Source organism: Sinohyriopsis cumingii, chromosome 3 (genome assembly GCF_028554795.1).
Source record: "Sinohyriopsis cumingii isolate HCF-2022 chromosome 3, ASM2855479v2, whole genome shotgun sequence".
Taxonomy (NCBI): domain Eukaryota; kingdom Metazoa; phylum Mollusca; class Bivalvia; order Unionida; family Unionidae; genus Sinohyriopsis; species Sinohyriopsis cumingii.
In genome coordinates this window covers 134,430,462-134,445,231 of record NC_142963.1, presented here as the reverse complement: position 1 = coordinate 134,445,231, position 14,770 = coordinate 134,430,462, and the positions used below count along the sequence as shown (strand labels likewise).

General features: G+C 35.5%; 1 protein-coding gene across 2 annotated transcripts in view; it reads left to right on the top strand.

Moving 5' to 3' along the window:
• LOC149803905 (tRNA-dihydrouridine(20a/20b) synthase [NAD(P)+]-like) overlaps nt 1-9,948 on the top strand; it is a 33,033-nt gene extending 23,085 nt beyond the window's left edge. For both annotated transcript variants that reach the window (XM_089953720.1, XM_089953719.1), the window contains 2 exons: nt 6,071-6,156; nt 9,502-9,948. In XM_089953720.1, the coding sequence (XP_089809846.1) occupies nt 6,071-6,156; nt 9,502-9,687 (272 nt within the window). In that variant the 3' untranslated portion in view covers nt 9,688-9,948. The remainder of the gene's footprint in view (nt 1-6,070; nt 6,157-9,501) is intronic.
• Nucleotides 9,949-14,770: the final 4,822 nt, after the last annotated feature.

The following is a 14,770-nucleotide window of genomic DNA, read 5'->3' as shown; positions in this document are numbered from 1 at the left end:
AAGAACCACCGACCCACAAGAAGCTACTGGCAAGCTTTCTCACATAACCACATTAGCCAATTCCGAGACTCAAACCGACGCAGACAGAGGTGAGATGGCAGTGATCCGTAACGGTGAGCGCTTTAGACCACTCAGCCACTCGGGGCCCCCACACGGCAAAATACCTGCTTGCATTACACTAATAGGTTTATGTTTCTGAACCAGTCATTGTTATAAAACAAATAATAATGAAATAATGGGTCTCATAATCAGTATCGGCAATTTTAATAATCGGCTATATGTGGTATAAGCATAATCAGCAAGAAATGAAATCAGTACAGCTTTAGTTTCTTCTTTACCGAGTTCAATCCAACTTCTAATGTGCCTGCCACCGGGGCCATCTTGAAACTCTTGTTACCACTGCTTCTCCTAAATGGCTGATATTATCAACATTGTGCCTTTGCCAAATTACTTGTGTTGTCTTGGTGATACTAAATGGAAATGGTGATAATCTGATGTATAATATGGCCACCAAAGCACCCATCTTGAAAATCTTATCATACCCCATCAAAACATAAATTCATATCAGCCTGGGTTTCCACTAGATAACTTGTGGTCTTTTGGTCGGCTCTAAGTGAAAATTGTGCCAATCTGACATCCTCTATGCCCACCACAGCAGCTAATTTGAAAATCTTTTTATTGCTGAAGAATATCAAAGATGGTTTCAACACTTAGCAGTTACAAGGAGAAAATTGTTTTATCTTGAATTCCTGGACATTTTTTGCAGCAAGTGGAGCATATGTCCCTTCATCGGTCTTCTGTTTTTTTTATAGGGATGTCCAAAATAGGTTTTTTGATTGCTTAACATCAAAATAAAATCTCAGTCAAAAGTGACAGTAAATGTGCATATATTTGGAACTATCATAATGAAATCCAGAAATTTGAATGAGAAATCATATATTTTGTCCAATTTTCCAGAACACAAATATTTTCTCAATAGCATAATATATGACAAAATATTGATCAGTGAAACTATTGATTGTTGTTGTTCTAGGGTTTAACGCCATTTTTCAGCTCAAGATAGGCTATACATGGCGGCCAGTGTAACTGGTGGAGGAAGAACCCTGGAAAACCCAGGGAAGAACCACCAACCCAAGAGAAGCTACTGGCAGGCTTTCCCACGTACCCACACTAGCCGAGCCTTGGACTTGAACCCACACAGACAGAGGTGAGATGGCAGTGATCTGGAAAGTTGAGCGCTTTTAGACCACTTGACTACTCGGGGCCCTGAAACTATTGGTAAATGCCTACTGGAGGCAACACTGTATAAAATAAAAACAAATGAAAGCTGTCTTGTTAAATGGAACTCATGTTTTAATTTTATATTTTAATTGGGTTTTAATGTAATCTTCATAAATGTGATATGCCTTTGTCTATTCAAACACAAGAACATGCAGTCAGTTGTTGCTTCAGTACCCATGAGTGTTTCTGCAAAACCCTATTTGCGTGCTACAGTGGCACAATGGCTTCAGTACCCATGAATGTTTCTGTGACACCCTATTTAAGAGCTACAATGGCTTTAATACCCATGAGTGTTTCCAAGACATTCTATTTAAGTGATACAACGGCTAAAGTATTCGTGAATGTTTCCACAACACCCTATTTAAGTACTACACTTGCTTCAGTGCACATGAATATTTCCATGACACCCTATTTAAGTGCTACAATGGCTTCAGTACACATGAATGTTTCCACAACACCCTAATTAAGTGCTACAATGGCTTCAGTACCCACAAGTGTTTTCGCAGCAATCTAATTAAATGAAACAATGGCTTTATTTTTACAGCCGTTGAGAACTTCTTGTCCTTCGACAACGACACTGATGAATAGATTAGTTGTCTCCAGCTGATTACAGTAGATTCTGACATCACAGAAACACCTGGTGTAGATCATTATTTATTATTAAAGTCACACAGTGTAGACAGCTCCTAAGTTTTACCTTTGGCTAATCTGTGTATTGTTCTTTAAATTTTACAGTGATACTAGTCATGGGAATTGGTCAGGATTTTATAATCAATCGTTCGTTCTACATAACTAACAGATAATCAGTTACCGAGAGAAAATTTGAATTTTTGTCTGTATATATAGTTTTGCTCAAGAGTTAAAAATGTTAATAAGTATCATGGAGTTAATCCTCTGATCATTTATATATTTTAAACTTGACATTGAGAACCATTATTATGAAAAGAAATATGAAGTACTGTGACATTTCATTATTTACATGCTACAGAAGATAAATTTGCAAAACTAAGTGAATATAAAACTGGATTTAACATTTTCGATACTGGAATTCCAATGGTCACTATCCAAATGCAGTTGTAATGGCGTCTTGCATGATGTATATGTTGTGACATTGCACTTTTAGTTCATCATTTCTGTTATTAAGCTGCTCCATCTCCAAAACTTTTATTTGTCTTTGATGACTGTATTGTTTAAAAAAAATTTCAAATTTGCACTGTCAGAGTATGGTATGGTTTTATATTTGTAAGTTATGAAGGGAATAAATTGACGGTAGCGGATCTGAGTCCGTACAATTACCATTTAGACAGCAGTTTTACTAACAGAATTAGGATAGTGCTCTTGTTGACAGTACTTACTGGAGTATGTGTTTAATGAAAATATATAGTAATAAAATATATCCTGTCACTAATTTCCATGAGAATAGCTGGATGTACTTTTGCTTTCTGTAGAGTTTGCATACAACTTTTGTCTAAATTCTGCTTTATTGGTGGTTCCTTTAGCCCCTCCTTTGCTTTCTTTGCCTTGTAAAAATCCAACTAAGTCCAAACAAGAGAACAAGCTTTCCAACCAGGATATGGGTATATTGTGGTTTGATCATTTTGACCCAAGTCGTGTGTATCGGATCTTGTGGCTTTTTTGAGTATGTGTGCCATTCAGACTCCTCAGCTTTCTTCCCCCAAACAGGGAGAAGGAACTAGTCTGTGCTGAACACTTCAGAGTAGTCACCTTTTATGCACAATTGATAATGGCGCTTCACAATCGATTAGTGTATTGGTTCACCCAACCGATTTTTTATTATAAAAGATAATCAGAGCAACACTTAATGATACATTAAAAATATCTTGCAGGTTCATTTTGTTCATATTTTATATCAGATTTTGTAATCCGAATGTAGTGTCCCAGAATAGTGCAACATGCCAGCTGTGTTTATTAGTACAGTGAGATCTGTCTTGAACAACCTCTGCTATGTGCAGCCACCTCTCATATACGACCACAATCATCAAGCACAGATCAATTTAGTTATGTAAATGGACTGTTGTGAATAACCACCTGCAGAACCTGACCATTGACTACAATTTGTAGGCAATATGTGCGTTTTGACGCTACTAATGATGACCACATCACAAAAACATAAATAAACACCAGTGACCTTTATATAATCTTCTGTAACCATGGTTGCTTAAGAGGAGCTGCAGGCAAATTGCAGAGCATTCTAAAGAACACTGCTTTGAACCACCTCATCACAAAAACAGATAAACACCACCGATCTTTATTTAACCCTTTTGTAACCATGACTGCCTAGAAAGGAACCCCCAAAAATGGAATCTGACTACCAGTATCCTAAAATCTACAAGTCTTGATATAGACAGTAAATCACACTTAACCACTCATCACTAACCATTCCTCAAAGGGGCAGTAAAGGATGTGCATAGTCAATTCAGGGGTTTGTATTGTTTCCTTATCATTTGTGAAAAGCCACACAGTGCTGACGTCATAATGAAAAATCTTAAAGGGCTTCACTGTAGGATTCAATCGACAATGATTGAATTGAATGAGGACTTTGTCTTTAATACCCAGTTATTGTTTCCTGGATCCAAGTCTCATTGTCAAAGGATGTTTGTTATTTTTGTGATGTTACAATTATTAAAATCAATGCATTGAACTGTCTGTTCACTATAAATCAGCCAGTTAATCCTTTATTTATTGAGTTAATCTGTTACTCATCAGTGAATTAGTCCTTTGGCTTTTGCCTTTGTACATTTTTTCTGGGTGGGATAATTGTGTTTATGATTATATTTCATTGGGACATATTTATTCCATATTTACCCAGAGCCTAATAAAAACTGCTACAGTTCAGTTCATACAAAGGATGAGATAATGTTATCATAGCTAACTGTGCAATTCTAATGCTACATTTTGAAGTAACTCTGAAATTCATGGACATATGGAGTTAAATTATGGATAGGATAAATAAACACTACCTTAGTTGGTTTTGCAATTCATGTGCTAATACATGTACAGCTGATCTTCAAATATAAATGTGAATGTTTTATGATGAAAATTCTTTATTACTGCATTTATTTTCGGATGGAATGACTGTAATATTTTGGCTAGAAATATGAATAAAGAATAAACTGCATATCCAGTAAATGTGGGTATTTTTCCTTTTTAAACCCTGTACAATTCTTACCTTTGAAGCTTTTTTGTGTACACAAATCTGTTATGAGAGACCACTTTCTGTTGGCATAGGGTGTCTCTCAAAACATGTTTTATTATACTAAGGGCATGGAGTTGTGTTGAATCATTTCCAAGTGTTCTTGGCAAACAACTGTACAAAGGGCATGGAGTTGTATTGAATCATTTCCAAGTGTTCTTGGCAAACAACTGTACAAAGGGCATGGAGTTATACAGAATCATTTCCTAGTTTTCTTGACAACTGTTGTTGTAGGATTTAACGCCATGTGTCAGCACATGATGGGCTATACATGGCAGCCAGTATTAATGGTGGAGGAAGAACCCGGGAAAACTGGAAAGAACCACCGACCAACGAGAAGCTACTGGCAAGCCTTCTCACATACCCACATTGGCCGAATCCAAGACTCGAACCCATGCAGACAGAGGTGAGATGGCAGTGATCCATAACGGAGAATGCTTTAGACCACTCAGCCACTCATGGCCCCTGTTCTTGATAAACAATTGTACAAAGATCATTGAGTTGTAATGAATAAATTCCATGTGTTCTTGGCAAACAACTGTACAAAGGGCATGGAGTTGTATTGAATCATTTCCATGTGTTCTTGGCAAACAACTGTACAAAGGGCATGGAGTTGTATTGAGTCATTTCCATGTGTTCTTGGCAAACAACTGTACAAAGGGCATGGAGTTGTATTGAATCATTTCCATGTGTTCTTGACAAACAACTGTACAAAGGGCATAGAGTTGTATTGAGTCATTTCCATGTATTCTTGGCAAACAACTGTACAAAGGGCATGAAGTTGTATTGGGTCATTTCCATGTGTTTTTGGCAAACAACTGTACAAAGGGCATGGAGTTGTATTGAATCATTTCCATGTGTTCTTGGCAAACAACTGTACAAAGGGCATGTAGTTGTATTGAGTCATTTTCATGTGTTCTTGGCAAACAACTGTACAAAGGGCATGGAGTTGTATTGAATCATTTCCATGTGTTCTTGGCAAACACTTTACGTTCAATCACTTTTGAGGATTTAACTAGTGTAACCATATTGGTGTGTTTGGATTCTGTGGTTTTTGAGCTATGGAACTTTATTTGTGTTTGCTTAAGATAGATACATGTAGTTTAATACTGAAAGGGAAGTAATTTAAATTTGACTGATTTATTGGTCTGAGTAATGCATATCAGCTTGATTTATATAAATGTGTTCGCAATTTATTAACTTTTTTGACTTCACAAGATCTGGTATCCATTAATATTAAAATCCATTACAGGAATGTGAATATTTGTGTTTGACAAAGGAGATTGTTATTCTCATGCATCAATGAATGTTGCTATCACACACACACACACATGCACACGCACACACACACATGCACACACACACACACCACTCAACCTTCCACTCACACCCTCACCATCTCATCATTAGTATTAAGCACAATTTAGTTTCATTATATTGTGCCCTGGGTTTATGCTCTAGTCAATGTTCATGGACTCTGTTGCTTGTGAGTTATCGACCGAGACATGTATACTTACAATGTTTACACAATGCAGTTTTCATATCTTGATTACATACTCGATGATATTTTTGCAGGAGTTATGGCAGCCAGAGGAATTCTACAGAACCCTGCAATGTATGCTGGCCATGATGAGACTCCATGGGAATGTGTCTTAGACTGGGTGAGAACAACATCTGTGATTATTATTATTTTTGTATTACTCCTGCATAATCACATGCACACCTTAAATGCCTGAAATACACCTTGAATGTTCATCATCCACCTTAAATGCCTGAAATACACCTTGAATGTTCATCATCCACCTTAAATGCCTGAAATACACCTTGAATGTTCATCATCTACCTTAAAAGCCTGAAATACACCTTGAATGATCATCATCCACCTTAAATGCCTGAAATACACCTTGAATGATCATCATCCACCTTAAATGTCTGAAATACACCTTGAATGATCATCATCCACCTTAAATGCCTGAAATACACCATGAATGTTCATCATCCACCTTAAATGCCTGAAATACACCTTGAATGATCATCATCCACCTTAAAAGCCTGAAATACACCTTGAATGATCATCATCCACCTTAAATACCTGAAATACACCTTGAATGATCATCATCCACCTTAAATGCCTGAAACACACCTTGAATGTTCATCATCCACTTCACATGCTCTGACATTATGGCACCTGTTACGGAATCCATTGATGTCATTCTGTTTGCTTGACCTCTTTTTCTAATCTCAGTAATCAAGCTTCTACAGGGTGTTGTCACACCTGCATTACCATGGTGACGCATAGGTATGATTTTAGGGGTAAGGTAACTTGTTAACATTTTATGTTTAAGTTTGATGTTGACACTTTTAATTTAGATACAGTGGGGGCTAGACTTTGCATGGTCAACAGGTGAAACATTTCTGTATACATTGCCCATATCTGATGATCACAGAAAACACTGCTGTATACATAGCCCCTATCTGATGATCACAGAAAACACTGCTGTATACATATCCAATATCTGATGATCACAGGAAACACTGCTGTATACATAGTCCATATCTGATGATCACAAGAAACACTGCTGTATACATAGCCCATATTTGATGATCACAGAAAACACTGCTGTATACTGTAAAGGCCCAAACATTCCACTAACAATACTAATTTAATATGCCATAGGGGAAATCCTGATTTACATGTATTTGACTTGCTCAAGTCTTGTGTTTATGTAAATTAATATTAACATAAAAGTAGTCAAATGCACACTTAGAAATGTGTCATTCGCCAAAGTGCAGCTTGGGTTCCCATGTTAAAAAACACCATTATTTGTGCTTAACTGGGATGAAGAGTATGCCTTCCGTTGAGGGATGAACTGAAGATTGTATTATTGTCCATTATGTGTTTTTTGTATCCATGTCTTACAATGTAAGTGAATAAATATGTTTAAAATTATTTTGTTGAACAAATTAAAAAGGAAGTACTGGCTGAAAAGGTTCTGTTTTGGCACCTTTGGTGTCAAATGTGAGGTTAAGGAATGCAGCCTTCACTTTTCTCGTATTTCCTATGGGAAAATTCGCTTTAGTCACACAAATTCGTTACATACAATGTTTCTTGGGAATGCATTATATAGAGTTTCTTGTACTTATATTTACCATGACTACTCACGACTTCTTATTGGTATATCCTTTCAGTCAACCTTGTCGGTCGGCTGATGCAACATGTTATCCACCCACCAAGATAATCTCAAAGCTATTGTAATAATCTGTAACTTCTTTACTTGCCTTCACGTTTCCCAGTCAGTTTGTCTCCAGCAGGCCCATGATGTAGATGTGTCATGTGTTGGACCTCGTTATTCTTAGCTGATTTTGTAATAACATCCTTTCTTTGCTTGGAAAGAAAAATGCATATGTCCAACTTACATTCGTACCTGAGAAAGTCTTTATTCTGAGAGACCCATTTTTAAATTCTAAAGAATGTATTTATTATTTATGAAGTACTTTTGACATTATTCCCAAACTGCTAAATGACTAAAATCCTTTAGTGTTAAAAAAAACTGCGCATTAGTAATTTTTATCTTATTTGTGCCATTTACAAGAGTTGTCTCTCATTTAGTCATAAGTAAACTTGTGTGAAAAATAGTATTAACATTAATCTCTCCTCCTCATCTCATTGTATCTGTAGAAAACCCCATTTTACACTACACATTTTAATGTACATGTAGAAAGCCCAGTTTTACACTACACATCTCAATGGAAAAATATGGCATTTTTAGAATGTGTTAAGCCAGTGGAAAATAAAATGTTAAATGAGAATGAGATTAATATAAAGAAATATTGCTTATGATTGGGAAAAGAATAATGAACCTCTCAGCATACTTGAACAAAAGAAAGAATGGCTGATTCATAATGAGGAAGTCAACATCATGAGGTATAACTGGTGTATGGAATTCACAAAAATGGACCAATGGGGAAGAAATGGTTTTTTATGCTGGTTGCTTTACAGTATAGACAAAATGAGCTTGTCAGTTTGATTTTCATATGAAATTAGACTGACCCTACACTGAGATGTTACTGTGATGTCTCCATCTGTCATTGATTGTAATTTGCTGTTAATATCAATTGTTTCATAATACCAAACATTTGTTAGAATAAATCCATATTAGCCCTGGAGTAATCACTTTATTAGGATCTCTTGAAAAGCTCACTGGGGTTACCATGACATTCATTTGATTTTTTTATCTTTTTGAATAGTTACTGTTTGATTGGTTGTTTTTTTTATATTTTTGTGAGTAGTTACTGCTTGATTGGTTGTTTTTTTTTGTTTGCAAGCAGTTACTGTTTGTTTGGTTGCTTTTTATGATTGCAAATAGTTGCTGTTTGATTGGTTGTTTGTGTTTTAATGGCACTTTCAGCACATTATTGTTTGTATCAAGCATTTTTTTAATCAATATCTTGTTGAATATTGTGTTCTTTATCAGAAAGGTGTTTTTGTTTTAAAAAATGACATGATGTTTGATATCTTTTGAATTATAAGATATTGACTCCAGCTTTTCATGCACTACCACCATTTTCAAGAATAAAATGATCATTATGTCTACCTATTTTGGTACCAGTTTGAGGTTTGATCACAATTTTATGTCGAACAAATATCCAGTTTTTGGATATTTACCATATATATTCACTTATACATTATAGTCTAACTGCAAACTGCTAGATCTGGGTCTCTGTAGTTTTGTTGAATTAATCAGTAAAACGAACAACATAGACCTTGACATGTTGGCATATTATGCAATGGCAGATGAGGATCTTTGTTGTTGGCAATTTGACTTATTAGCAAGTATATGTGGTATTATAAAGAAAAACTTTTAATCTACACCTGCCTCCACAATTTAGGTAGATTAACAGGTTATTAAGGTATGCAAAAATGAAGGAGGTGTGTAGACAGATATTACATCATTTCACGAAGGAAAAAAATACAACTATTTTTATCCCCTCTTTTTTTTCTACAGTTGTCCCTGTCCATGTCATTAGGAACACCATTCCAATTGTTCCATCATCACCTGATGTACATGTTGGAGAAGGTCATGTCAAAGGCCGAGAGACGTATTTTTAATACTCTGTCCAGTACAGCAGCGGTGCTCGACTACCTGCAAGAAACTTATGAGCTTGGACCTATGGCTGGAAAGTTATCCTGAAAAAGCCAAATATATGAGTCTTCTCATCATGGAAGATGGGCTTCAGGATAGATAGTTCCAGCTTGCTCAGATGGAAAAGCAATTAAGTGCATTAGATTGTACATGCGTAGGCCTCATACGTGGAGAAAATGAAGGCACAACAAAAGTTATAAGTTCAGACCACAGTTAATTAACAGTGCAAATCTTATTTTTCATCGGCATGGGATGTGTGTTTTTTTCTGGGTGTGTGTAGTATTGTCTCATTAAAGATATTGGACTACAGTATTATTGTTTCCAAGTAAATGATGGCATTTTTTAAGACTGGCAAGAGCTTATGACAAAGCCCAAGTCATCAACCTAAAATGATGTTAAAAATTGGTCTGAGCATTGGTACCCTGGCCTGAAGGGTATGAATTCACTCTAATGAGCAAGTAATGGGGGGGGGCTCATTCTAACCTTATGTAACAGCTGGATGAAATCACCATCTGAGTAATGGTATTTTTCTATGCTTGGCCACAAATTACTGGATTTTCCGAGGATTTTTTTTTTTTAAATTCACTGGAGTGGAATATATTTTCATTGCACTTCAAAAAATATTGATAACATTGTGACCAAAAGATCTGAGCTGATTTTAAATGCTTGCTAGTGACGAGTATAGCCAACTTGCAGGGAGATAAACCAAGTTCAGTCCCACAATGTGCATATACATTATATTGTTTCATTTTTTAAGTGGTGTTTTGCCATGAATTCGGAAAGAGCATTGTTACTACTGATTTATTTCCATGTGAAAATACACAAAACAGAGCAAAACATACACTGTAAACTACTGACATTATGGGATACCATAAGAAATCAGCTACTTCATTATGTTATTAATATTGCTATCCAATACATTTGAGGAAAAGGGACCCAGAGTGGCAGAGTGCTCTAAAGATCTCACCATTTTGGGCATTACAGATCATTGCCACCTCACCTCTGCCTGCATGGGTTTGGATTCGGCCAATGTTGGTATGTGAGAACGCTTGCCAGTAGCTTCTCATGGGTCAGTGGTTCTTTCCGGGGTTTTCCCGGGTTCTTCCTCCACCATTAATACTGGATGCCATGTATAGCCTATCATGTGCTGAAAAATGGTATTAAAGACAACAACAACAACAACAACAACCATTTATACTAGCCGCAATGTATAGCCTATCTTGTGCTGAAAAATGGTGTTAAACCCTACAACAACAACAGCATTTGAGGAATTTGTTTTTTTTTAAATTCTTTGCTTCAAGCGAATAACATTGATCTTATGTGTGAAGGATTTGCCACTCATGCATATACCAAGTTTGTAACCTGCTCAATGAAATATATCCATTATTCATTCATTTGTAGCAAAAATCCTCTTTGCTGTTGAATAATGGTATGTTATTTGACAGAGGTACAGTTCTCAGATTTACACAACTGACTATATGGATTTAAACCTATAAAGGTTATCACTAATTACATTAAACTCTTGTCACTGAAATTTGATTGAGAAACCATACATTAGAACTGTACTGAAGAAACCTCACACTAGACATGCACTTTCACATTAGACTTTTACCAGAGAAACCTCACTTTACACTGAAGTGACAAGTCAAGTTGTTTAATCTGCCTTATTTTGTAGATACACAATAAATATACTCGTCCTCACCATGACAACTAAATTTGGCTTTGTAGGAACTGTGAATTGGAACTCCATATTATTGGTACAAGGTAATTTAAAACTTGGCAATGAGTTCTTATGGGTCCCACATTAGGGCATATTTTATCCACAGCATAGAAAGTTTTGTGGTTGGGACCAGTGAGTAGGTACCATATATACTCATATATAAGTTTAGTCTCAGCTGCAAATATAGACCCTAATCTGCAATCACATAATGTACTGCCAGATCAAGGGCAATGTTGTTTTGTTATACTGATTACTCCTAACAAACTGCATAGATCCAGATCTGCTGGCTCCATTTAGACATACATACATACATATATATATATATATATATATATATATATATATATATATATATATATATATATATATATATAGTATACATAAAATAATCTGTTTTGACTCTGTGGTCTTAAACTAAGTAAAAGAAAACATTAAAAAGCAACAAGTATAGTAAAGTTCAGCAAATAATTTATTTCCCTGTAGTACAAAGTGAATTCACAATAATCCCAAAATAGTGATTTAGTTCAGAAGTATCAATGAGCACTTTGTAATTACTTTGAATAATTTAAATAAATAAATCCTCTACAATTTTAACTGAACACAAAAGAATGATTCTACTAGGCAGATGTTAAAATAGGAATAAATAACTATGATATAAACAGCCTCATATACAGACTGTCACCTGACTTAATGACAGTTGAAATTTCCATCAAATTTATTAACATCAGGTCTATTTACTTAAACTATAGAAACTTCCTGGCAAAGATCAGGTAGACCATTTTTTCCAAGGGGAAAACTAATATCCTGAACTCGGATCCATGTAAACATGTTTTTAAAAAGAACATTAGTCAGGTGGGCCCAAACTCCTACCCTCAATTATGGACAAAGGTCAGTCACACAGTACAGATTAAATATACATACCATCTTCAGTACATGATCAGTTTATGACAGTTTTATGACATCAATAAAGAAATGCTTTCTTTCCTTAAATTTATTGCCAAAAACGTGCAAAACTGAATTTATAAGCTTTATATTTTTGGTCAAGCCCACTTTGGCAGTTTTCTTTGAGTTTGTTCCAGGTAAATGCCCTTGGGGGAAGAGTCAGTATGACCCATCACTTACCTCACTTAAATGTGATTTTAAGTCATTATACAACATACAAAAATATGTGATCTGAAATGAGTGTTTCATTATAAAAAGTAAAATGATTTATAAAGTAATAGAATAAGACTAGATATGTGTTTGTATTTTGTATATGCCACTGCTTGCAAGCAGAAAATCCAAAACATTTGAAAATGTTGAAAAGTGTGAAATATTGCTTGCATGAAAATCTAATCAGGTCATCTACATATGCATACAAAAATGCATACCAGATTTGTTTTGTCTGCCTGAAGTGAGTTTTACTTTATTGTTGCTAGTAGTGTTTTTATAAAAGAATAAAGTTCAGCAAATTCAAAATTGTGTCAAAATTTGAAAAAGCATGATGCCACAGTGCTAGACATCAATATAAACTGCCACACAGCAGACATGGTAGCAGTATGACTGAAAATTTTTAAAGCTACGTTACAAATCCAAATCACACACACATCAACATTTAGACACTGTTCCATACTGAAAAGATAATGTGAAAGCAGTTACTATGTCTGATTGAAATGTTTGTAATTTCATCACTGAAAGAAAAGTCACTGCAATTTTTATTCTGTTGATCGTAATTATTATTCATTATTCCATTGAGCAAATGGAACACAAGTATATTTTTTACTACTATTGTTTCATAAATATAACTGCTGAACAAACAATCAGCAGATCAGTCTAACTTTCTCAAAGCCCATTTCAGTCATGTCTGTCTGAAGTGATAATTTGTCATGTGTGGAAATAATCTACATTGCTTTAGTTGTCATATGGGAAGGTGTTTTCAGACTGATCCAAGATTTTTTCCGAAAGAACATGCCCGCTGTCCTTCTGTTCATTTAAATTGGCATTCACCTGGGGTAAATGCCACTCACGAAAGCATTATCTGATTTCCTTCTTGGAGAATTTGTGTACAGGTAAATCTTGGGGTTCAGTGTATGTGGCATTCCATTTAAATGAGACTGCAGCCTCTCCCTGCCATGTGCTTTGAAAATATCAAAGGTAAATACATGCTAAAGGATATCAGCATCTACTTTGATTTAGATCTCCACATTTACATGAAGAGTTAGCAATGAATAATTGTAGTTACATCTGTTTGTAAATTTAGAGATGATTTCCATTAGTCAGAACATAACCATGTGATCAGGCCCAGTTACATTTATTTGATTCAAACTGTATGAAGAACTAATTTATACTAACTTCAGTAAATATACTGGCATGAAAAGTAACTAATGTAAACATGAAATCGGAAGGCATACACAATGCATGCCTTTAAGACAAAATAATAGGGTTACTTCGAGCCAGTACAGTTTAGACAGAATTAAATGAAGCTTCATCGAAAATTGTATGCACTTCAAGCTTGCATTGCAATTTGTGTGTATTTCATTATGTATATCATTTTTTTATGATTTATGAATTTTTGACAAATTCTTAGTCACTTGTGTACCCTTTATCTCTGATGTTTACCAGTTTAAATGTCAGCTTGCAATTGTACACAGTGCCTTCAAAGAATCCATTGTAATTCATCATCAATTTGACCATAGATTTTTTTTTTTTCTGGTGAATTTATTCGTATTTATGCATTTTTCACAGCGATTGTCCAAGTGATATCGATCGGTAACTAGTTTTCAGTTTTAATTTTTTTGAGCTAATTCATTATCTTACACATTTCTTATGTCTCGAAAACACGATTTCATGTGTTTGAACAGGTTGTATATGTGTTCTATGCATTTGTGTTCCCTTCTGTCTTTTATTACAGAGCTGTCAATCCAGTACAGGTGCTTTAAAGTTGTGCAGAACAAGTACGAGGCATGCACAAATTTTTCTTCTTCAAACCCATGTGACCTGTGTGCAGTGTGGACAGAAGATGTTTGGTCCAGTGCCCTGAAAAGACAATTGAATGGTATGATCGAATTCTTCTAAGCGCAAAGTATTAAGCATTCATCCAAATTCAGAATCATTGACCTGTTTGACCCCACCCTTGATGCAAATACCTTAAAAACACGCCCACGGCTACCATCATTTCAGATCCTGGCAAAGACATGATACGCATTCTACCGCATGCTTTGCCATCTAGAATATCGAAGAGCAAATTGCATAAAACTGCAACTATTTTCAACCCAACTTAGCAGCTCACTCGGTACAAGTCCTTTTCCACACCCATACATGGACTTAGGAATGTTGAAGCCGGATGTGCAGGATTACCTTCCAATTTGATTTTTCCGGTCGGGCCCCCATATAATAATATTGAGCTGCAACCCTCTCCTGACCAATGGGTCC